This window comes from Centruroides vittatus, unplaced genomic scaffold (assembly GCF_030686945.1).
Source record: "Centruroides vittatus isolate TY-2023 unplaced genomic scaffold, ASM3068694v2 scaffold_1424, whole genome shotgun sequence".
Lineage (NCBI taxonomy): Eukaryota > Metazoa > Arthropoda > Arachnida > Scorpiones > Buthidae > Centruroides > Centruroides vittatus.
Genome location: NW_027122677.1, coordinates 320,582 through 347,518, shown reverse-complemented (window position 1 = coordinate 347,518; position 26,937 = coordinate 320,582). Strand labels below are relative to the sequence as shown.

The 26,937-nt window shown below is 31.9% G+C and overlaps 2 protein-coding genes across 4 annotated transcripts in view; one reads left to right on the top strand and one right to left on the bottom strand.

Annotated features, from left to right (window-relative positions):
• The window catches only part of LOC136986946 (cytochrome P450 3A4-like), a 125,875-nt gene that overhangs the window by 5,841 nt on the left and 93,097 nt on the right, over nucleotides 1–26,937 (bottom strand). The window lies entirely within an intron of this gene.
• Nucleotides 1–26,937, top strand: part of LOC136986948 (cytochrome P450 3A4-like) — an 88,247-nt gene that overhangs the window by 40,120 nt on the left and 21,190 nt on the right. Inside the window, exon 1 of one of the 3 annotated variants that reach the window (XM_067284587.1) lies at nucleotides 18,096–18,221. The exons of the other annotated variants lie outside the window; for them this stretch is intronic. Coding sequence (XP_067140688.1) covers nucleotides 18,166–18,221 — 56 coding nt within the window. The 5' untranslated portion in view covers nucleotides 18,096–18,165. Of the gene's footprint in view, nucleotides 1–18,095; nucleotides 18,222–26,937 lie in introns of those variants that run through there. 3 annotated transcript variants of the gene reach the window in all.

The following is a 26,937-nucleotide window of genomic DNA, read 5'->3' as shown; positions in this document are numbered from 1 at the left end:
AAAGTGAAATTTGATATGTTTGTTTAATTCTTTTACTAAATCAAATTACAATAAATTAAACATAAAATATGCATTTTTCTAAACCTGTAAGTACTTTACATCAGAAAGTAGACAAAATACGAAAATAAAAAATGTAATCGTAGTTTCTGATGCGATGCCAATAATTTTACAATTTTAGAGTAAAAATTGGGGTCCGTGAGACGTCACGCAACTCATGAGGAAGTCGACCTCACGCGAAACAGTAGATGAAGTAGGAAAAACGCTGTATCTCTGAAAGGAGTTAAAACAGTAGTTATTGTTTGATATGCTTTGACAATATCACAATTCTGTCGTCTAGTTTTTGTTTGGACCTCCGAGTAGCAGATATGTGTGCTCTTCTAAATCGGATAATACAAACTTGACAGATTGCTACGAACTAGATGCTGGCTGATTTATTTATGCGATTATTCAGTTTTTACCAGGCACACGACAGGTGCCTGGTAAAAACTGGCACACTAACAGGCACACTAAAGGGGAACACTAATCCCTTCATAAACTTCCTAATTTGATTGTATTGTATCAATTGTAATAGTCCAAACATTTACAGCGGTTAACGAATATAACATTACCACAACAGCGGTCAGATTTGTAAATATGAGCGAGTGATACTGCTTGTTGTAAGCCTCGGGATGTACTTTTCCAATGCTCTCTGGATCATTCTGTGCGTTCATTCGTGCCGATTTTACAATTATTTGAATGTCTGGCCGACAGATTTCCATATTGAGTAACATGATTTTCAAAGTATTGCCACAAGTTGCATGAATTGTTCCCGCATATTTCTAAATATAATTTTAAACTTCTTATTCTTAAATTTATAAAATTGATTAAATTTAACATTAAGTAATAGTGGTTTTAAATAATTTTATTTAAATGTATAATAAATTTTCGGTACTTTCTGGTTAGCAAGACATCAGTCAAAATCCTACTACGCGTTCTAACCTAACCTAATCTATTCTAATGTTAAAAAAACAATTATTCCAAAAAATTATAAAATTTTTTTAAAATAAACGAGTTAAAATCACTCTTCTTTATCCGATTTCGAATGAATTAAGCCAAAGATGGACTCTTATTTAGAAAATTACCAAATATTTCTTACTTTATTAACCATGTTATCCAAATGCATTTCACACGTTGTGCCTTTTCAGTGGATATCATGTTACACACGACCAGTACATTTATACTCTATCAAGCTATTCTAGCATTCATCGACACATACGCCGGTATTTAAATTAATAACATTTACATAACTCTTGATACAATAATGCTCGACAATGCTTCTCATTATAAGATTCTATATTTTATACAGTATTTTAATGTTGATTCTATCTATATTACAATGTTCTACACTGCAATGTTGATGCCACGGAGATTCAGTTCTATTTAGCCGGATTGCTGTCTCATGTTCTTTCAGCGGCTTCTCAAGTTGTCTTGCTGTTTCACCGATATAATATTTACTTGTTGCACATGTGCACATCAGTCTGTAGACAACGACTGCCACCTCCAAAGGATTTTCGGATGTTTAACATTTCCTTTATTTACCAAATAAATGTCTTTACTCGATCTATTTCTTTGTTTTCCTACTAAGTTGACAAAATAAGTTTTAAAATTATTTTCATATTTTTCATAAAATTTTTTAATATATGGAATTTTAATATATAAATTAATAACTTTTTCTTTTTTTTTTTGCATTATATCTATTAATGGTATAACAATTATACCACCTACGTATTAGTTGTCGTGGGTAATCATTAAATAAATATTTTTTAAAAAATCTTGCAGTTTTCATTTCTATATGTTTCTGTAATGTTGGTCTACTAGAAATCTTTCTTAATTCCATTTAAAAAACGTTCTTTTTTATGCCTATTGGACAGTACGATTTATAATTAATTACCTTATTATTATTGCAATTTTTCTCATACTTAAGAAATAATAACGTTTCTTCCTCTGTTGTAATTGTAACGTTAAGGTAATTAATCTCATTATTTTTTTCTTCTTCACAGGTGAATTTAATATTTTCGTTTAAACTATTAGCATAAATCTCAATGTCTTTAGCCGCAGTGATATTGGAATCGTACAAAATCAATATATCATCTACGTACTGTACCTATCATAAAAAGCAATGCCCTGGGATAGGAAAATCTTTTGATCTAATGTTGTCATACAAATATACCTGCAATCTTCGCGCCTATTACGGACCTTATTGCTATCTTATCTTTTTGTCGGTAAAACTCTGTAGAGAATAAAAAAAATAACTATTTTTAAAGCAATTTGTATAAATTCTATGATATAGGTAGATAAATTATAATTACTTACACATTTCCACTTTATTGATGAATACATCGATTTTACATCCAGGCTTACAAGTTTAAAGAATTTCTTACTTTGACCATATAATAGGTACGAGATCAACTGATCTGTATTTTTTATGCATAATATTTATTTATTATTTGCTAACTTATTCTAATAAATTACGAAAATTTTCCTTTCTTCGTATGATTAATTTTTTGAGTTATTTTACATGTTACATTGTAATTCTGATACTTTATTAGAATAGGTTAGGTTAGGTTAAAATGTGCGTCCCGCCACAATGACGGTGAACATAGGTAATGATTAACCCGCCATAGTTCTTAAAACTAAAAATTTTCGTAAATATATTGTTAGATAAAAAAAATTTTCTTTGTAATAATTCAATTTATGTTTACAATTAACTGTATGTAAAAAATGAAAGATAAAATTTCAAATTTGCAAAACTAGTAAAATTTTCACTGTCGTCCTGCTAACCAACAAGAAAGGAATTTTTTATCCAATTTATATTATAAGTAATTAAGTACGATTGATACGTACTGTACGTTAAAAATAAAATTTATCATTGCTGAAAATGATAACATTGCATTGTCATTAATGATATTTACCCAACAACATTTCCATATTTTTCTATCCATTCATCGAAGCACTTGTTTCTCTAAAACAAGGTAAAGTTCATAAATACACAGTCTTAAATCTGAAATTTTAACAATACACTTACTTTTTCGTTATATTCCAATAAATTTCCCGTAAGGAAATTGGGTTTAGGTCCTGGAATTCCATATCGCTGAAATATACTCATTTTTCTTTTCCTCCAACTAAAAATATTGTAACGTTAAATATTTAATTTTTTTCTACACAGAAATGTTATAGTATTAACTTATTAAATTTTTATTGATTGTACAGTATAAGTAAATATCGTTGATTTCATAATATAAATATAAAAGTATTTTTTAAAATATACGTTATTCATTTTTAGAAATTAAAAAAATATATATTTTTAAGAAAAATGAATCACATCATAAGTAAAATGTAAAATTTAATGTCAAATCAAAATATATGTAAGTTAATTCTCTATACCTCTATGTCCTTACTGTTTTGCATTTCTGTGTATATACTGTCTACTTAGACATTGTTTATTAATAGGACTTATAATACTGGTGTAGTTTCTGATTAGCAGAGGAGATGTTAGTTAATAGTCAAAAGAAAATATCAGGTATAAATAAAGATATTTTATTTTGACTTTTGACTAAGATCTCCTTTCTTTGCTAATCAGAAACTACACCAGTATAATAAGTCCTTTTAATAAACGAGATCTAAGTAAACAGTACAGTAGAGCGTCGTTTATCCGAATCAATCTGGGACTGGGGTTGTTCGGATAACCGATTGTGTACGAAAAAAAATATTAACCTATCCGATGTTAAAATTTTTCTCCGTTGCGTGTCGCTTCGTTTTGAATTTTCGTCGATTTTAAGCCTAACGAAAATTTTTATAATAATAATCGAGGCTACTCTATCGTTAAAAATTACTTTTTTATTTTGTACAAACAAAATACGTATATTGAAAAATATAAAAACAAAAAATTATACTTTAGAAGTTAATGTAATATCAAAAACGTTCGATTCAGCACGACACAGTCCGACTGGAAAGCTTTCGGTTAACCGGCTTTCGGATAAACGACGCTCTACTGTATATATAGCTATATCTAATTAGTTTGTTAAACATTTAATATTTTAAATATGAAAATATACTGTGATTTCAGACGTATTCGAAAAAATAATTTATATTTGTATATTTTTAAGAATATGCATATACAACCATTGTCTATTAAGTTCCGAGATTGTCATATTAACAATATCTCGACTTAGGTAAACGTTGTATGGTTTACGCTGTTACTTTCGAGTAGGTTTAACTGAATATTTTACAAGTCATCTTCATTAATATTAGTTCGTTCGACATAAAAAACGTGACATCGACCGCGGCAGAAAAAAACACGTGATAGCGACTTTTCCTATTCAAACCACGAATTAACATAACGGCCAAAACATTCTATTTGATTCACTACTGGGTTTCATGTGACTTGATTGACGATGTTGTTTTTTGCTCAAATTCTTTTATTTCTCCTCTTCTTATCTGAAAAAATCGAGTGGGAAGCCCAAGATAGCGTGTATGATAACAAACACATTTTACGTAAAATACAGTAATGTAATACGTATTTTTTATATCATAAAAATGTTAACATATATTCATCTAAAACAACTTTAGTCTCTAAAAATGTGTGGAAAAAATAAATAGAATCATTAGTTTTTATTTTTCTGGTGTCTAAAATTTAAGTGTAGAAAATAATTCGTTAATTATTCCCTTCGTGATTGATATTAGGACGAGTTTATACGTCAGCAATAGCAGACGCACATTTTTTAATTAAAAGCGAACAGAGTCACTGGATTCACATACTTCCAATTGATCAAATTCGGCAGATAGTACGATGCATCGACGGTATAAATGAAGTTTGATTTTGGGGAGAATATATAACAGGCAATTAGCCGGGAGAAAAAGATTCAGGCAAAGAAAGGTTGAAAAGTATGGCCCACAGTGATTGATTGGATAAAAGTACTGTTGTAAGAAGGTAAGTAATAAAAAAAAGTAGAAAAGTAATAAGAAAAGTAATAAAAAGGTGTTGGTGGTTTCGTACTTGACCAACTCTGACAACATGAAGTTTTCCGTGTTTCCTTCGTGTGTCTAACCGCTACCTCCTAAAACTCAAAGCCTGTGTACAGGTTCAATGTCATAACGAGAGTGATGTCATCACATTTAGACTTCCTAATTGTCTTTTGGTTTCGCGTGAATGCAGAAGGTGTTGGAAGTCATTAAGTTTCGCTTAAATTTGAGAAAGTATAAAGTACAAAAGTGCCAAGAAATGTGTTGAAAATCTGTTTTCTAAAGGAAACCAGAATAAAGGTCTGTCATATTCTGCTTTTAAATTTCTATACGATCCTGAATGAAATAAATAAAATCTATATCAGGATACGGTTGCCATATACCGGTTTTTTGGAATTGGCCGGAATTTTTTCCGACTGCCACCAAGCAATAATAAGATTTATTCTAGAAACTATTCTTAAAACGAAGTATGAAAAAATTACAAAATTCAAATTTGTCTAGGAATAGAATTCAGTTAAAAATTATTAATATAATATAACTCTAATAAGATTAATAACATACATCATAATGTAAGTTAAAGTTCATGAAATCCTTTGTTATAAGGGTTTTTGAACTTTAACTATTGTTGTAAGATTTCTTATTCGATTTAGTAAAATAAGGCTGCGCCTAAATGTTGCGTTACCTTTCCCACTAAGCCAAACCATTGAAAAGTGAAATGTAGGAAATTTTAGTTGAAGATAAAGAAAAGTCAATTTCTACTTGAACCTTGTGACTGTGAAGTTGTTGAACTTAAACGGAAGTACTTGATAATTAAATTATTTGTAAAATTCTGCTTGCTTTTTTAGTTTTTCTTTCAATTAAAAAGGTGTGTCTGTTGTTGCTCACGCATAATATCGTCCTAATATTACTCACAAAGACAATAATTAAGAAATTATGATTTACAGTAAAACATTTAAACACTAAAATAATAAAAATTAAAGATTCTATTTATTCTTTTCACCCATTTTAAAAACTTACGTTGTTCTAGAATTTAGATAAATATATGTTTTAATTGTTGATACAAAACATACGAATTAAATTACTGTATTTTATTTAAAATGTGCTCGATATCATACAGCTATCCTAGATTTTCCAATCGATTTTGTCAGATAAAAGAGTAGGAATAAAAAGAATTTGAGCAAGAAACAGCATCGTCATTCAAGTCACGTGAAACCCAGTAGTGAATCAAGTAAAATGTTTTGGCCGCTATGCCAATTCTTAGCTGGAATTTGAAAGTGTCAGTAGTGCTTTTTCTGTGCGAGGTATGGACGTCCAAATTCACCAAGTGATTTAAAACTAAGTTCTGAGTGAAACTAGGCAAGACAGCTACAGAGATATTACAGTTTCTACTTGATACGGCGATTAAGATACTTGTTGGGTACGGGTTCAATAAAAGATGGTAGAAGTTCAGCCTGATCTTGGAGTTCATGGAATGTAAACAACATCATCAGATACAAAGTACTACTTATAAATAGTGTATGTGTCCAGAGTTTAGCTAAATTGGATTGTAATCTGGAGTTCGGCAAATACTTACAAGTTAGAAACAATAAAGAGGATATTAAGATGTACAGTACGTTTTTTACTTACGTATTAGACATGTGAAGAAATCAGGGAAAATCCACGCGGCCAGTTCATTTGTGAGGCACAAACCTACGAACAACTACTATAGTGTTCAATGTGCTGTTTATTCATTCAGACACTGGTTGCCTTCATACCGCGAAATATAGTGCTGAGAAACGCCATACTTCTTATTATGTATTACTAAAAGTACTAAAAGCACAGTAATTCTACATTGATAAAGATTACGGAATGCCACAAGAAAAAATTATCAAGTTGGAGTGCCAATAATTAATAGAAACAGGTTAAAAAAGCACTGCTTTAATAGTATACATCGAGAGCCAAAACAGCCAACAGAACACGTGTTCTATTGAATTGACCACCTTAAATGTGGTAAACAACGAAATTTTGTATCCAACTTCTGTAGTTTGTATTATTCATGTGTATATGTTTGAGTGCGAACTGTCCTCTGGTAAATTTTATTTTATTTTATTACATTACATTATTTTGTTTATTATCAAGTATATACTCACATCTGGATAATTTCGTAGAGGTTTATTAAACTCGGCACTGACTATGTTAAAACTTTATGTGATCCTTGAGATAAGATCGAATTATTAAATTGAAAACGAAGATTCGCAAACTAAGTAATAATAAATTATTTCTTTAACTTAAAAAATTATTGTAACTTCTTTTAAATACTGTAAATAATTAAATACTTTACGATAATAAAATTTAATTGAAGTAGGAAATCCTTTATTTTTAATTGTGTATGGAGGGAAAACACAAATAAGTAAATAATGCTCACCTTATCCACAATGAGATAAAACAGACAAAAACGGCCAATAATAATATTATGATCATGTTAAATTCTTGAAGAATTTATATAATCGATATCAATTTTCACTTTTTATTCGATGGAGATCGAATTGGTGAACCTAAATGGTCGACGATGATACGTATTTTAATATTTAATGTTCATCGTAAGAATAATTACTTCATTTAAAGTGTTAAATACGTTTATTTAATAAGTTATAAAAACATAAAATTATATTTTATATTAACATTATTGTTGCATATTCTAAAATAGTACAGTTTGTAACTGAATTCTTACAAATAAATATTATAAATAATTATATAATTATGAAGTTTATAAAACAAATTTTAGGTCTGAATTTTTAATCCGTACAATAAACATTTAACTAAACCGATTGTCTTTTATAAAGGGATTGCTCGTTGTATAAGTTTGCCCCAAATACTGCCCTCAACACAGTTGTCGCTCGTCCACGCGAGAGCCAAATAAATTTGGAACGCTATTTTTGGTTGAAAGTGAAGGAAATCCGTAGGTCACGAGACTGTCGGTGGCCAATCACGTACGGGTATGATGCTCTATTTAATGTAGGTGTCGGCTTTACAACGGCAGATGTTCATCGCTGTGTCATAATGTATGACATGGCAAAACGCTATACAGAATGATTACAAAAAAATGGCAATATGTTTCTAAAACGATCCTATTATAATATATATTTTACATGTCTAATTACAATATACGATTTAAATCAGTGGTTTTTAATCGATATTCCGCAACAAACTGAAGCGCGACAAACTGAATTTATGATTTAAATCACTGGATTTTAATCGATATTCCGTAACAAACTGAAGCGCCATGAATTTCTGGTATATGCGCTACATTTTAAAAAAATTCGGCAACGAAAACTAAACTATCCCGGCGACATTTGGTGGCACCATCAACTATAATTCATTTTATAAACTTTTTATATTTTTATCATTATAAACCGACAAAAAGCTTAATTTTGAGAATAGGGATGGGTTTTATAAAAACTTGTAAATGCCAGTAACGAGTAAAATCGTCATTAAGTCTGACTCAACTCGAGATACACAGGACCCTCTATATCTCCTTATTACGTCGACTTTTACTCACCAAAATTTAATAGCATCAATCCCCAAATAAACAAACCCATCAGCAAAATTCCAGACATTTTCGACATAAAGCACAGGATTTATTAAGCTTCAAACAGGGTGAATACAATCTTGCCCTACCCAAACACATATTAACATCCATATATACAGAAATTATTTCCGGATTTTTTTTTGCATTTTTCGACGTTTTAAGGTGTCTTAAGTCCAAAAATGTAAAAATCTTGTAGATCATTTTATGACTGATCTCCAATGGTCTCACTCCCTTATGTATAACAGACGGGAAAGTAAAATATGAAGATTATCAACGGTACTTTTTGTTAATACACTTATCCTGTATGATAAGTTTTACTTTTGTCAAGATGAATCATTTAAGATATGCAATAATTGGATAGAAAAAGAAGCTTTGAACACATTAGAAAAATTTTGATTATTTAAATATTTGATATAATTACGTAAGATTTTCATATATAATTAATTTTATTTATCTCCGTGATTTACATTTATCGCTTGTTTATTTGCAGTATTATTTTAATTTAGACTTTGAATTTTGGCTGCGGACAGTAATAATTGATAAATAATAATCTTATTTTTATTCGTAGATAACATTATATACAATATTCTTAATTACCAATATTAATTAAAAATAACAATAATCGAACAATCTGTTGTTTCTTAAACACATCCCTTATAAAAATCACGGTAAAAATTCATTGCTTGCTGTTACATTAATTGCTTACGTTGTCGTTGTATTCGACATATTCGAAAGGAATTTATATATATAATATTGTAAATAAATTTTATACAAATAATTTTATCATATAACACGATTTAAGTAAGCTATTCAAAATAAAAATAAGTCATTCAATGAAACCTTTAATAAATTATTTCTATCGAGTTAAAAACATTTTGTTTTACGTGAGTCATGACTTGTTGAAAATTCTTTTGAAATAACATACTCTATAACACGTTTAATTGGCCAATTCACGTGTAGTAATAATTATTTTACTTAATTTGCAAACTTCCTTAGATTTTTTTGTTCTTAATTCTCGTTGTTTGAAAATGTGACATGTCAAGTAACTTCGTTTAATTCTTCAAATGTGTATAGTTATAATTTGTTTTTATTTTAGATTAGTCTTAATTTGGTTTGCCTTAGAAAGCATGTAATATCAGACATGAAATGACCACTAAAATCTTAGATTTTTAATTAGTGTAACCCGTACTCAACACCGTTTCGACTTGTGGACAAACAAAATACACATTGAATTTATGGGAATTATGTGAAAGTAAAAATATAATTCTACTTAAAAATTTGACTCATTAAGAACCAAGTACATGACGTTTTCACTGCCATTGCTTACACTGCCTTAATGTTTTCATAGTAAACTATGATATTTAAGGAGACATTCGTTAATATAAATATTGATCCAAAAGAATTAATTCCTGTCTGTGAACAATTCGAAATCTGTTTATAAGCAAATTGTATAGAATGAGAAAAATCACAGAAAGGAAGGCCACGAATACTGTATTAGTAATTACTCGACGAAGAAAATCGCCTTCTTGATAAAATAATATGAGTTGTGTTTTATAAATGGATACTATCAATACATTGTACAGTACATAACTAAAATAAAACGTTGTGTAGAAAAAAATCTCTGTGAATAAAGCATAGGCCTATTTTTAATCATCAAAATTTATATAATCGGATATTTTAGCTTAATTCGATTATTTTGAATCGATGTTTTTATATCAGGCAAGAAAATCTTTTAAAAAACAGAATTAATAGTTCAGCAACGAGTTGCACAACTTCCCAGGCAAAAAACTCAAAAATTGTGGTGGCGCAATTTGATCTGACATTTTATTGAAAAACTCTTTATATCATTAATTATTATAATTTGGCAAAAAGTGTAATTATTAAGGTAGACATAAGGTTTATAAAAAAAAATTATAAATGCTAATAAGAGTAAAATCTTCAGTAAGTCCGACCCCACTCGAAATATGAGAAGTGACTTCATCCATCTCAACACCCCGTCGACCTTTAAACAGCAAAATGTAACAGACTCAATCTCTCTAATATACAAACCTCCCTGCATAGTTTCAGAGATTTTCGACCAAAAGTACAGGAAATTTTAAGCTTCAAATCGTGTCCCTCACACATAAACATCCATAAATCCAATGTCCCCAGTCAAAAAATATAAAAATCTTGAGAAGTCATTTTTATTTCTCTCTTATATCCAACTGCCGGAAATGTAATATTTAAAAATTAGCAAATTAATATTACAAGAATATTGTATTCTACACTTAAATTTAAAGTTGAAATACATCTAATATTATTCGTAACAATCTTTGATCGATTATTTACGTTTTCTGATGTATTTCTCTCGATAATAGTAAAATCTACAGTATTATAATAAATATTTACCTTTGGTCTGTAAATTGAGAGATGTTCGATTCATAAAATAAACGAATAATAATCTGAGACGCAATAATAAAGGCTTCCGATAAATGCCTGTGATTGTAATAATTTCAGTAAACAGATAGATACAAGGTCATTCGGAAATATTTGGCATAATAATATAAACATATATTATTATAATTATCGTTATTTAAAAGATAATTTAGAATAAAGAATAAAAATAATAATCATTTGTTTGATTATTATTAAAATATAATATCTTCTGAATAACGAGAAGTAATCAAATAAGATCGAATACACCCAATTAAAGTAGAAGAAATATCATACAGTATTCGAAAGAGTAAAATTTCGTTATTAATTAATTTTAAAGCATATTTCAATTTTATGAACGATTGCTTCGAAAGTAAGATACGTTGGAATATGAGTTGTACTTGTATTTAATGCTTAACTAGCTCAACGAAAAATCGAATAAAATAACTGGTGCGCTGTTTACTCGTTAGCCATTTGTTATTTTAATGTATGTACTGTACGTTATACACTTAAGTTACAACCTACAGCACATTATAATAGATATTTTATCCGAGTCTAGCGTTAAGCAGAAATGACTACAAGTGCAGCTTTTACTTATTTCTACTTTACGCAAGCTTCGGACAAAATTTAGTCTTTTTAGAACTAGACGCAGACTTCTTTTTTGAGTTTACTTTATTTTTTTCGATTTGGTTTATAATTTAGTTTATTTTTTCCCCTAAGTAATTTTTCTGGTCACTTTCTGCAATACAGTTTTATTATGTAAAATTTTGTAAATCCCTTTCTTAATTAAATAAACTACCGTCACAAAAACCAAAATCCAACAAAAATGGTAAAAAAAACCTAAGGTTAACAAACATTTTTATTCATATTAAATGGACATCTTAAGGCTCTTAACATTTTAAATTTGAACTGTACGAGTTTGGATGCCTCAATTCGAATTCTGAATGCTCGTTGATTGGTCAATTGCGCTCTTTCGTCTCGTCGTTTGCGTGATTATGAAGTAAAGCAGGTCTTCTAAGATAATGGAAAAGAATTCGCGCTGTTGAAATTAATGGCTGCTTTTTTCGTAGCGGCTTTACATATTTGTAACAACTCCAAATATCTGATTTGAGTTCTGTTGTGTGTGCAGTCTGGAATTCGGATACTATTAGAATGTACTGCGATTTCAGGGTGATTAACATAGACAACCAAGGAAGTGATGTTCAGGCCCCCATTTACAGAAATTTGATGCTCTTTTATGCGTGTATTGATGTATCGTTTTGTGACCGTACGTATTCTAAGCCCTGTTAAATTGATATTTCGTAAAGGAGCTCTGTATATATATCCTGTATACCTGCAACCATAAACTGTATATCTTGATAGGATATACAGTTTATAGTTGATATAGACGAGCTCTCTATCATAGTTTACTTTGTTATTTTTAACCGATTACAGATTAGATTGTCTTTCAATGCTCTCACTCATCTGCGATATAGCCATCGTATTCTTTACCTTTTAATACTATGGAATAACATATTGCTTTTAGCCCTTAATACTATTTAACACTTAAGTCTAAATAAATAGACACAAGTGAATGAGATTCATTCACAATGAAGTTAATTTAGTAGACTCATCAACCAAGCTTACAGTTATATATAAGAAATGAGTCATTGGCTAATCTTAAGATTTTCGAGGCTACGATAAATATATGCATGGATAAACATTCTGCGTGTCAGAAATAGAAATATTTCATTTTTTCACTTATTTTTACAGCATTTGTTCTTAAACAGAACACATAATAAGCATGGTTATCAACTAACACCTAATATATCAATGCATCGCGCTATCTTTTAGTTAATACAGTAATTACACGTGTTTCCTCCTCTACTCCTCATATATCCTATATATATAAGTTATTAGAAGTTACAAAATCCCTGAATGAAATGCCGAATGTCAGTTTACATGGACCGTATCAGGCGACTCGCAGCCTGAATTAGAATAAGACTTTCCTTTCATTTACGAGGTAATATAAGACACATTGACAGTGCTTGTGTTTTATTAATTTATTTTTTTCATATGCATAACGTATATTCCGTTGAGCCAATTAAGCATTAAATACGAGTATACCTGATATTCCAACATATTTTATTTTCGAAACAATCGTTTATAAAAATGAAATATGCTTTAAAATTAATTAATGAACAAAATTTTACTCTTTCGAAAACTGTATATTTCTTCTATTTTTATTGGGTGTATTCGATCTTATTTGATTAATTCTCATTATTCAGAAGATAATATATCTCAATAATAATCAAACAAATGATTATTATTTTCATTCTTTATTCTTAATTATCTTCTAAATAAAGATAATTATAATAATACTAGCAGATAGGCCCGGCGTTGCTCGGGCAAAAGTAACAATAGCGAAGATTAAGATTATTACGTTATAGTCAGTATTACTTTTCACAGAATGCAAGAATTGGGTTCCCCTGTTCCCAGACTAATTAGAGAATTTAAGGTGGGTCTAAAAATATTTCGATTTCCCGCAAAAACGAAAAAAAACTGCATTTGCGTCTTGCACGTCGCTTTCTCTTAACACTTCCATTGTTATGTAACACTTCCATTGTTGATGGAACTGTTAAGACTTAATCCTGTCCCTCTCCCCCGTGGAGAGGAATTTCGAAAAATCCCTTCTTAGTGTGCGTTCTCGTGACGTACCCTAACGGTGTACCAAATTTCAACTTTTAACTCCTTACCGTTTGGGCTCTGCGCTGAATATTATTATCAACTCGTCTCGATTATATATATAGATAAAGTTTATATTACTATGCCAAATCTTTTTGAATAGCCTTGTATATATCTGTTTACTGGAATTATTACAATCACAAACATTTATCAGAAGCCTTCATTATTGCGTCTCAGATTATTATTCGTTTATTTTATGAATTGAACATATCTCAATTTACAGACCAAAGGTAAATATTTATTATAATACTGTAGATTTTATTATTATCGAGAGAAATACATCAGAAAACGTAAATAAATCGATCAAAGATTGTTACGTATAATATTAGATGTATTTGAATTTTGGATTTAAGTGTAGAATACAATAGTCTTAAAATATTAATTAGCAAAGTTTTTAACATTACGTTTTTTTGCTATTGGATATAAGAGAGGAAGAATATGGCTATCAATCAAAAAATAACTTCTCGACATTTTTTTGACTGGAGACATTAACGTTTATAAATGTTTATGTGTGGGGGACACAATTTTGTTTACCCAATTTGAAGCTTAAAAACTTCTGTACTTTTAATCGAAAATCTCTGAAACTATACAGGGAGGTTTGTACATTAGAGAGATTGAGTCTGTTACATTTTGCTGTTTAAAGGTCGACTGGGTGTTGAGATGGATGGGGTCACCTCATATTTCGAGTGTGGTCGGACTTACTGAAGATTTTGCTCTTATTAGCATTTATAATTTTTTTTATAAACCTTATGTCTACCTTAATAATTACACTTCTTGCCAAATTATAATAATTAATGATATAAAGAGTTTTTCAATAAAATGTCACATCAGATTGGGCCACCACAATTTTTTAGACTTTTTGCCTGGGAAGTTGTGAAACTCGTTGCTGAACTTTTAACACTGTTTTTTAAAAGATTTTCTTGCCTGATATAAAAACATCGATTCAAAATAATCAAATTAAGTTAAAATATTCCATTCTATGAATTTTGATGATTAAAAATATGCTTTCTTTACACAGATTTTTTTCTACACAACGTTCTTTTTTTAGTTATAGTATACTAACCATTTCTAAAATTTAACTTATTTTGTCAAGAAGGCAATTTTCTTCGTCGAGTAATTACTAATACAGTATTCGTGGCCTTCCTTTCTGTGATTTTTCTCATTCTATACAATTTGCTTATAAACAGATTTCAAATTATTCACAGACAGGAATTAATTCTTTTGGATCAATATTTATATTAACGAATGTTTCATTAAATATCATAGTTTAATATGAAAACATCAAGGCAGTGTAAGCAATGGCAGTGCAAAAATCATATAATTGGTTCTTAATGAGTCAAATTTTTAAGTGGAATTATATTTTCACTTTCACGTAATTTCCATAAATTCAATGTGTATTTTGTTTGTTCACAAGTCGAAACGGTGTTGAGTACGGGTTACACTAATTAAAAATCTAAGATTTTATTGGTCATTTCATGTCTGATATTATATGCTTTTTGAGGCAAATTTAAAATAAAAACAAATTATAACTATACACATTTGAAGAATTAAACAAAGTTACTTGACATCTTACATCTCTAAAGAACGAGAAATAAGAAAAAACCCAAAGAAGTTTGAACATAAAGTAACATAATTATTATTACACGTGAATTAATCGATTAAACGTGTTATAGAGTACTTTTTTCAAAAAGAAAGGACTTTCAACAAGTCATAACTCACGTAAAACAAAATGTTTTTAACTCGATAGAAATAATTTATTAAAAGTTTCATTGAATGACTTATTTTTATTTTGAATATTTTACTTAAATCGTGTTATAGTATGGAATTATTTGTACGAAATTTATTTAAAATATTATACATACAAATTGTTTTCGAATATATCGAAAACAACGACAATGTAAGCAATAATTTCTAATATGATTTTTATAAGGGTTGTGTTTAAGAAACAACAGATTGTTTTGACATAAAGTGCTGTATGAATTTTTATAAAATAGAATAAGGATGGTTTTTGTATTATATTTTTAACTGTTTCTCTCCGTTTCGGACTATTTTGTATTTCTAATAAGCATTATTAATGAATTTTTCTATAATGTAAATAAATAATCTAACTTAATTGTCAATCATTGTATTATTGTTACTTTTAATTAATGTTGATAATTAAGAATATTATATATAATGTTATCTACGAATAAAGATAAAATTATTATTTATCAATTATTACTGTCCGCAGCTAAAATTCAAAGTCTAAATTAAAATAATACTGCAAATAAACAAGCGATAAATGTAAATCACGGAGATAAATAAAATTAATTATATATGAAAATCTTACGTAATTATATCAAATATTTAAATAATCAAAATTTTTCTAATGTGTTCAAAGCTTCTTTCCCTATCCAATTATTGCATATCTTAAATGATTCATCTTGACAAAAGTAAAACTTATCATACAGGATAAGTGTATTAACAAAAAGTACCGTTGATAATCTTCATATTTTACTTTTCCGTCTGTTATACATAAGGGAGTGAGAGCATTGGAGATCAGTCAAAAAAATAACCCGCCCCAAGATTTTTACATTTTTGGACTTAAGACACCTTAAAACGTCGAAAAATGCAAAAATATCCGGAAATAATTTTTGTATACATGGATGATAATATGTTTGGGGAGGGCAAGATTGTATTCACCCTGTTTAAAACTTAATAACTCCTGTGCTTTATGTCGAAAATGTCTGCAATTTTGCTGGTAGGTTTGTTCATTAGGGGATTGATGCTATTAAATTTTGGTGAGTAAAAGTCGACGTAATGAGATATAGGGGGTCCTGTGTATCTCGAATTGAGTCAGACTTAATGACAATTTTACTCGTTACTGGCATTTACAAGTTTTTATAAAACCCATCCCTATTTTCAAAATTAAGCATTTTGTCGTTTTATAATGATAAAAATATAAACAGTTTATAAAATAAATTATAGTAGACGGCGCCACCGAATGTCGCCGGGAAAGTTAAGAAATGCGTTGCCGGATTTTTTTAAAATGTGGGGCATTTATCAGAAGTCGATAGCGCTTCAGTTTGTTGCGGAATATCGATAAAAAACCACTGATTTAAAACATAAATTGTAATTAGACATGTAAAATATATATTATAATAGGATTGTTTTACAAAAATATTGCCGTCTTACATTAGAAATTGCCGGGACGATTTCATATTTAAAAAATAAAAATATATTTCTTACTAGACTATACAATAAATAAGTCCATTTCGATCGGTCCCTTCACACGCTTTCGTAGAGGTATTAACAAGTCTACAGCGGAACCGTCCTTTTATTTGAGGCTACTGTCTGCCAACAAATGTAAAAAAGTTAAAAGTCCTCTAGCGGTGGCTTACATAACCTTGTGGACTTTTAACTTTTTTACATTATTTGGCGGACAGTAGCCTCAAATAAAAGGACGGTTCCGCTGTAGACTTGTTAATACCTCTACGAAAGCGTGTGAAGGGACCGATCGAAATGGACTTATTTATTGTATAGTCTAGTAAGAAATATATTTTTATTTTCTAAATATTGCCATCTTTTTTGTAATCATTCTGTATAGCGTTTTGCCATGCGATGCATTATGACAGAGCGATGAACATATGGTTTTGTAAAGCCAACACCTACATTAGATTTAGCTTTATACCCGTATGTTATTGGCTACCGACAGTCACGTGACCTACGGATTTCCGTCGCTTTCAGCCAAAAATAGCGTCCCAAATTAATTTGGCTCTCGCGTTGGCGAGCGATAACTGGGTTGAGGGCACTTATACAACGAGCAATCTCTTCATAAAAGACAATCGATTTAGTTAAATGTTTATTGTTCGGATTAAAAGTTTAAAATGCATAGAAATTCAAACCTAAAATTTCTTTTATAAACTTTATAATTATATCATTATTTATAATATTTATTTGTAAGTATTCAATTACAAACTGTAGTATTATAGAATATGCAACAATAACGTTAATATAAAATATAATTGATTGTGGTTATAAGTTATTAATTAAACGTTTTAATTTTATCTTGTATACTAGTACTTTTTTATCAATTAACAAGATTTATTATACTGGAATTATTGATGCAGATATTTAGTCTTACAGATCAAAAATAATATTTTTATTTATATACTAAATATCTGCAAGACTAAATATCTGCAACCTGCAAGTATATCTGCAAGTATAATAAGTCTTGTTAATTGATAAAAAAAAGTACTAGTATACAAGATAAAATTTAAATTAGAATAGAGGACTCAAAGGCATAATAATTAATTATTAATTAAACGTATTTAACGTTTTAAATGAAGTAATTATTTTTACGATGAACTTTAAATATTAAAATACGTATCATCTTCGTCCCTTTAGGTTCACCAATTCGATCTCCATCGGATAAAAAGTGAAAATCGATATCGATTATATAAATTCTTGAAGAATTTAATATGTCCATAATATTATTATTGGCCGTTTTCGTCTGTTTTATCTCATTGTGGATAAGGTGAGCATTTTTTATTTATTTGTGTTTTCCTCAATACACAATTAAAAATAAAGGATTTCCTAGGTCAATTAATTTTTATTATCGTAAAGTATTTAATTATTTACAGTATTAAATAAAGTTACAATAATATTTCAAGTTAAAGAAATAATTTATTATTACTTAGTTTGCGAATCTTCATTCTCAATTTAATAATTCGATCCTATCTCAAGGATCACATAAAGTTTTAATATAGTCAGTGCCGAGTTTAATAAAGGTTTATGAAATTATCCAGATCTAAGTATATACTTGATAATAAACAAAATAATGTAATGTAATATAATAAGATAAAATTTACTAGAAGACAGTTCGCACTCAAACATATACACATGAATAATACAAACTACAGAAGTTGGATACAAAATTTCTTTTTTTACTACATTTAAGGTGGTCAATTCAATAGAACACGTGTTCTGTTGGTTGTTTGGCTCTCGATGTATACTATTAAAGCAGTGTTTTTTTAACCTGTTTCTATTAATTATTGGCACTCCAACTTGATGATTTTTTTGGTGGCATCCCGTAATCTTTATCAATGTAGAATTACTGTGCTTTTAGTACTTTTAGTAATACATAATAAGAAGTATGGCGTTTCTCAGCACTATATTTCGCGGTATCGGGGCAACCAGTGTCTGAATGAATAAACAGCACATTGAACACTATAGTAGTTGTTCGTAGGTTTGTGCCTTACGAATGGACAAGCCGCATATTCTCCCGGAATTCTTCACATCTTTATTACGTAAGTAAGGAACGTACTGTACATTTTAATAGCGTCTTTATTGTTTCTTGTAAGAAATTGGCAAACTGCTAGATTACAATCCAATTTAGCCAATCTCTGGACAAAAGGTTACACATACACTATTTATAAGTAGTATCATGTATCTGATGATGTTGTCTACATTCCGTGAACTCGAAGATCAGGCTGAACTTCTACCATCTTCCACCGAAACCGTACCCGATAAGTATCTTAATCGCCGTATCAAGTAGAAACTGTAATAACTCTGTAGCTGTCTTGCCTAGTTTCACTCAGAACTTAGTTTTGAATCACTGTTCAATTTGGTCGTTCATACCTCCCAGAGAAAAAGCACTACTGACAAGTCACAGGGACACTTTCAAATTTCAGCTAAGAATTGGCATAGCGGCTAAAACATTCTACTTGATTCACTACTGGGTTTCACGTGACTTGAATGACGATGCTGTTTCTTGCTCAAATTGTTTTTATTCCTATTCTTTTATTTGACAAAATCGATAGGAAAGTTCAGGATAGCTGTATGATATCAAGCACATTTTAAATAAAATACAGTAATTTAATTCGTATTTTTTGTATCAACAATTAAAACATATGTTGTTCTAGAATCTAGAACAACATAAGTCTCTAAAACGGGTGAAAAGGATAAATAGAATCCATAATTTTTATTATTTTGGTAACTAAATTTTTACAATAAATTATAATTCCTTAATTATTGTCTTTGTGAGTAATATTAGAACGTTATATACGTGGGAACAACTCGTTGATTGAAAGAAAAACTAAAAAAGCAAGCTGGATTTTACAAATAATTTAATTATTCAAGTACTTCCGTTTAAGTTCAACAACTTCACAGTCACAAGGTTCAAGTCGAAACTGACTTTTTTAAATCTTCAACTAAAATTTCCTTGATCCCTCTTTTCATAGGTTAGTGGATAAGGTAACGCAACACTTGGGCGCAGCCTTATCTTATTAAATCGAATAAGAAACCTTATAACAATAATTAAGGTTTAAAAAACCCTTATAACAAAGGATTTCATGAACTTTAATTTACATTATTATGTATGTTATTAATCTTATTAGAGTTGTATTATATTAATAATTTTTAACTGAATTCTATTCCTAGACAAATTTGAATTTTGTAATTTTTTCATACTTCGTTGTAAGAATAGTTTTTAGAATAAATTTTATTATCGCTTGGTGGCAGTCGAAGAAAATCCCGGACAATTACAAAAAACCGGTATATGGCAACCGTATCCTGATATAGATTTTATTCATTTTATTCAAGATCGTATAGAAATTTAAAAGCACAAACTTTCAGAGCTTTATTTTAGTTTCCTTTAAAAAATAGTTCAACACATTTCTTGGCACTTTTATACTTTATACTTTCTCTTTCAAATGTGAGCGAAACTTAATGACCTCCAACACTTTCTGCATTCACGCGAAACCAAAAGACAATCGCGTAGTCTAAATGTGATGACATCACTCTCGTTATGACATTGAATCAGTACACAGACTTTGAGTTTAGGAGGTAGCGGTCAGACACATGAAAGAAACACGAAAAAGTTCATTTTGTGAGAGTTGGTCATGTACGAATCCACCAGCTCCTTCGGATTCAGTACTTTTATCCAATCAATCTCTGTGGGCCATACTTTTCAACCTTTCTTTGCCTGAATTTGCCTGAATTAGCCGGGAGAAAAACATTCAGTTTTTCTCCCGGCTAATTGCCTGTTATATATTCTCTCCAAAATCAAACTTCATTTATACTGTCGATGCATCGTAGTATCTGCCGAATTTGATCAATTGGAAGTATGTGAATTAAGTGGCTCTGTTCGCTTTTAATTAAAAGATGTGCGTCTGCTATTACTGACGTATAAACTCTTCCTAATATCACTCACGAAGAGAATAATTAACGAATTATTTTCTACACTTAAATTTTAGACACCAGAAAAATAAAAACTAAAGATTCTATTTATCCTTTCTACACATTTTCAGAGACTAATGTTGTTCTAGATGAACATATCCTTACATTTTTATGATATAATAAATACATATTAAATTACTGTATTTTACTTAAAATGTGTTTGTTATCATACACGCTATCTTGGGCTTCCCACTCGATTTTGTCAGATAAGAAGAGGAGAAATGAAAGAATTTGAGCAAGAAACAAGTCAATCAAGTCACATGAAACCTAGTAGTGAATCAAATAGAATGTTATGGCCGTTAGATTAATGTGTACCTAGGTAGCCAAGATGGCGGACTTTCCGGTAATCTCGATCCAGGTTACTTAGTGACGACAAGATGGAGGGAGCTGCGGACTATCGCGTTGTGATATGCAAATTAATAGTAACGACGCATTTCGTGTAGAGTTATCGGCGGAAAGTGGTAACAGTTGTGATAATTGCGTCGATTCGAGTGATTTTTGACTTTAGACGTAATTTTTTTTTTCGAAGTTAATATTCATTGGTTAGTTATGAGTTCTTTCGATATTTCTTCTCAAGAGTTTTGGGCAGCGTGCACCGCTCATGATTTCTATCGAGTGCTCGAATCGGAATTTTCCGAATTAGGTATGGACCCCAGAATCGATAAAGGTTTTAAATTTGCGGTGAGTCTAGGATTACAGCATATTGAGGAAGTGTTTGTAAGAATTGTTCGAATTCGTGCCAAATTTTTTATCGACACGACCGAGATTCATGTGTGATGAGATGCGAATAATGTCAAAGAAATAGTTCTGCATTCGAAGGAACCTTTAAAGGTAAATGTGGAAAAATATCGTGGAGTGAAATCTTTTCTTTTATATGGCATTACATTGCATTGGAATGCTTTTTGACCACCTCGGGTATTGCTGTAGGCATTTCGAATAAGGCTGCTGTCGACTGGTCCATCCATATACGTTTTATTATGCTAGTTGCTCTGCACAATATGACGTCGTTTAAAGTCGGAGGTCCGAAGAAAACTGTCGAAACTGTGGTACAATTCTAGGTCCGAACGAGGGGGTTGAAACTTTAACAGAGCTGTAGAGCATACTGATAGGAACAAAAAAGTCTAATAAACCATGGGTGTATGGGCGACCCTTCGCGAGATACAGGCTCCCCAAAATGACTATATCTGAACTTTTCGAGACCCTCAAAAATGGGGTAAAATTTAAAAGTGAAAATTTTCACAAGTACAACTAAAATTTGCGTTTCGAACGCTTTCTGTTACAACTGACTAGAGACTCCTAAAAACTCCCTAAACACGAAGGTGCCACCTCTCAACCGCCACTTCCGGGGAGCGCCGTCGGGAATCGCGCCGCTCTCTTCGCTAAGCCTGTCGCCCGTTTAACAGGCAGCAAGCCCTATTCTAACGATACTCGTCGGCAAAGGCCAAAGAAAAGCCCGATTAACAAGACTAATTAGGCAACGCTTTCTCCGATGCCGCTCCTACGTAAACAGAGTGTGCTTCTTCTATTTCGCGCTATCTCTAATGCTCTAACTACCGAAAAAGCCAAGAAAACAGATCCTGTACTCACCTTCGACAGAGTCTCCTTCTCTCGCTACCTGACGACGTCTAGCTTATTTCCGATCTTGTGTAGAACGGGGTGAGGTCGCCGGTCGCCGCCTCCTCCTCGGCTATGTCCCGGAGTTCGACGACGACGAAGATGGTGTCCGAACAATCGCATATAATCCAGGTTTCGCATACAAGTATCCTTCGGCCAAGCGCACTATATATATATATATATATACACACACACACACACACACAAGCTTCACTGTTCGCTGGACATTCTTCTTGTTGGTTAAAACGCTTGCCCGACGTTGTGCAAATGGAATGGATGTTCAGATTAGGCACCCATTCCATTCCAACGACGTCGGGCAATCCTTTAACGAAATCCTCGGCATAAAAACTTTTCCTTGCGTTAACACTCAAAAGCTGCAAAGAGCAATGCTTTTCGAACATCAGATGTCTTCTGTTTCGCTTCGATCTAAACCCGATCGCGCTGCTTCTATTTCGCTATCTGAAACATATTCTAAGTACCAATAGAAAAGGGCAAGAAAACAGATTCTGCACTCACGTTTAACAGCGTCTCCTCTTGCTTCTCTCGCGATGTCCTCCGCTCGCTACCTGGCGATGCCTAGCCTGTTCCTGATGTCTTGTAGGTGAGGACCGGGTGAGGCCGCTGGTCTCCGCCTCGGCTTGGTCCTGGGGGTCGGTGACGAAGGTGGTGGTGGTGGCGCCCGATGTTGTCTGAAAAATCACATAATCCAGGTTTCACATCCGCAAAGAAGTATCCTTTGGTCGCGTGCACTATACACAGGATGCACTATTAACTGGGCGGCCGACATCCCCTTGCCGTTCCTCTTCGTCGCCCTCGTGCACGGGAACATTGAAATAGGGCACGTCTGGCAGTAGATGTTGATCCACGGGCACACCGATCCTCTGGAGTTGGAGGCCCTGGCGACCGGGGCCCAGGTAGACAGCCACGATGTCCCGTAGAAACTGCCGGAATTGGCCGATGTTGTTGGCCACTTGGACAGGAACCGCGTCCTGTACACATAAGTGCAGGTATAGCTTTGCAGGCTCCTGTCCGTGCGGAGCGACTTTATGGACTTCTTCAGCCAGCGATTTCTGCACTCGGATAGCTCCCCATCCTACAGTTTCTCCAATTTAATAGCAAACGTTTCTGTATCTCTAGGGGCAGGGATGTTGATATTAATGGAACCATCTTTAATGCCACCATGTTTGAATTAGACAGGCCTGTATCTACACTCCCACATCCTGCTTTAAGGAAGGGACTCTCTCCTCGCGTTACCTCTACAGAGATTGAAGCTTTTACAGATGGATCCAAATCGACGGATGGCACGGCAAGTGCCTTTGTGATCTTTCAGGCCGGTGAAGAGGTCTACAATAATTCCTTTGCTCTACACCCAGAATGCTCTGTCTTCCAAGCTGAGATCTTTGCTGTGCTGATGGCAATCAACTGGTGCAACACTAACTTTGTGAACAAACTGATAAACATCTTCACAGACAGTGCTGCGACTGTTGCTGTTTTGGGGAATAAAGATAACACTCACCCTGTTGCGAACGACATCTTCGCTGCAGCTTCTACGTCTTTTAACAAATATGCCATCAATTGGATCAAAGGACACAGCGGCATTCCGGGTAATGAACGGGCTGACTTTCTGGCACGAAACGTAACGCCTAATCCTGATACCCCTCCTGCCTACAATCTCATTCCTAAGTCAAGACTTAAATACCTTATCTGGGACAATGCCTTGGAGACCTGGCAACTGGATTGGGACAAGATCCCAGAACAACACATAACAAGACGTTTTATCCCAAAGGTCAAGGAACGTATTCAAAGCAAATGGATTCAACCCACACATGATTTAGTCCAATTTTTGACTGAACACGGGCGCTTTCGTGCTTACCTGAAAAGGTTTCACCATTCTAATTCTGACTGCTGTCAGCTCTGTGGGGTGCGGGACGGTGTCATGCACTATTTATACAACTGTCCTATGCTGGATGACATTAGGCATCAGTGCATGCAGCATGCCAATATAAGCAATCTAGACTGGCCAGTAAAGCCTGATTTTTTTCTACAAAACAACAGCAACTTTAACTTGTTAAAGAAATTTGTTGCACTCTACTCCATTAGATGTGGGATCCGTTGACCTGCTCTCTTGTGATCCGATTCACTCTAGCCTTGATGCCAATGTTTTTACATGCCTTGCTCTGCTATTACAGCATTTAGACTTTGATGTACAGTAATTTTATTTTAGTTATAGTGCACTTTTATTTTTTTTAATCATTTATTTAATTTTTATTCTTTTTTATTTTAATTCATTTATGTTATTTATTTTATTTTATTTTATTTCCCTTTTCTCTGCCATTTTATTGTATCCCTTGTATGACTAACGGCATGTATCTACTATGTACTTTTTGTATTTCTGCCTGGCTGTGCTCAGCGGTGCCAGAGAATAAAGATTATTTGACTGACTGCACTCGATGTTCTGAGTGTGGGCCTCCGGGTCATCCGTGTCCACGAATCTACAAAAAGAAACAGATAAATGTCGCTTCTCCATAACGCCCATTTATTTCTTTGAATTAGCACATAGAACAGGTTTATGCTTCTTACCTCCCGGGGCCCTGCCGGCTGTGATTGACGATCTTATGTCCAGAGAAGCCCAAAAAAGCCACACAACCGCGATACTGGGCCGCAGTGTTGGAAATGATGGTAGTTTTTGGAGCGATGTATCTGAGCATGTGGCTCCACAGAACTCTTCTGCTTTTGTTGTCCACCTGAAAGAATACGAGAAAATATAACCGAACGCGTCAAAACTGCGCCAATGTCTGTTGGACTGTGCGCCTTCCCTGATAACTAAGGAATAAAAGGAAATAATGTTTTGCTACTACTTACAAGCCAGTACATCAGCTCTCGTGTTTCCCGACAGTAGGCACCAAATAACGTTATTTGGGTGCCTACACCTACGCGGCCGCATTTTCGCCTCCGGGTGAAGGTTTCATCGATCTGAAAAGAAAGCACATTAACCTCTTAACAGTGAAAGACGAGAATAGTCGTCCAAGGCGATCGAGTGGCAGTGGTGAGGGACGACTATAGTCGTTAAAAAATTATTATAAAATACCTGGACCATTTCGTGAAGTCGTAGAATTTTCACGAGTAGTTGGGTTCTCCAACTTTGTTTTGGCATATCCTTTAGTTCTCGAGAAATTACAATAAAAGAGAGAAAATTAAAATAAATATGAAATTTTAGACGGCCATCTATCGACATAAATCGAATTTAAATTTCCCGCCGTCATCTGATTGGTTAAAAAAATTAATATTCCTAATTGGCTCGCGTCAGAAAAAAGTAGGTGTGACTTCTGTAAATGACGCTATCGCGAGAACACGGATGCATCCCGAAAAAGTAAACAGCCTACGTCATTAGTCTAACGGTCCTTGTCTGACCTAATTTTTATAAAATCAACATTAGAGTAAGCTGTAGTAAGACGTAGTAGTTTATAGTAAAACGGTCTTCGCTAATATTCATAGTACTTTGTAAAGCTTGGATTTCAATTTAATAAGTATTATTTAGTTCAGAAACATTATAAATACATCATTAAATAGGAGAATAACGAAAAACTTTATTTTTTAGTATAATACAATTTACAAAATCGAAAGTTCGTAATATTATAAAAAACTACATCGAAACATACAAAGTCACCTAATTTAATTAAATTCAGTTTATTATACAACATTCGATACTCTTGCCTTCCTCAGTTTCCTCAAACAAAATTCGAAAACTTCAATTAATCCTGTAAATATTTAAGCGCCATTACTATTCGAATTAACTGTAATTACAAATATAACTGAAAAATATTTTCGACATAAACCCTAGGTAATAATTATAAAAACAAAATTCTTCAAGTATAAATTTTTCTGTATAAATGTCAGCGATTTAATTAATACACAATAACTAAATCTGTTTAATAAAGGTTAATAATTTTCTATTATAATTATGCAAATTAGATATAAAAAAGATCATTGCGCAAATTCTCCCAGCAAACCATGGATGACTCTTACGTCATCTGGATTGAAGTTTCCTGCAAAATACTGAAAATTTTTATATAATTATTTTACTAATGCAGTCAAATTTAAATAATATCAAATGTCTCCCTGACATCCTTCGAACAGAGCTCATACACTCATTGTCATTTTCAGCCTGGTTCCCATTTCGACTGTTTTATCTTGGTAAAAAGTTAGTTTTTTTAAAATAAAAGTACTTTGTTCTTAGTGAAGAAAGATAAAAGTATCGAAATATAATATTCAGAATTAAAAATATTCATGTATGTCCATATTAGAAATGTATATTTTTTCTGATATTAAAAATATCATCACGAGAAAAACATTGTTTATGTTTATGTATTTCATTTATATAATTTCTTTCTGTGAAATAA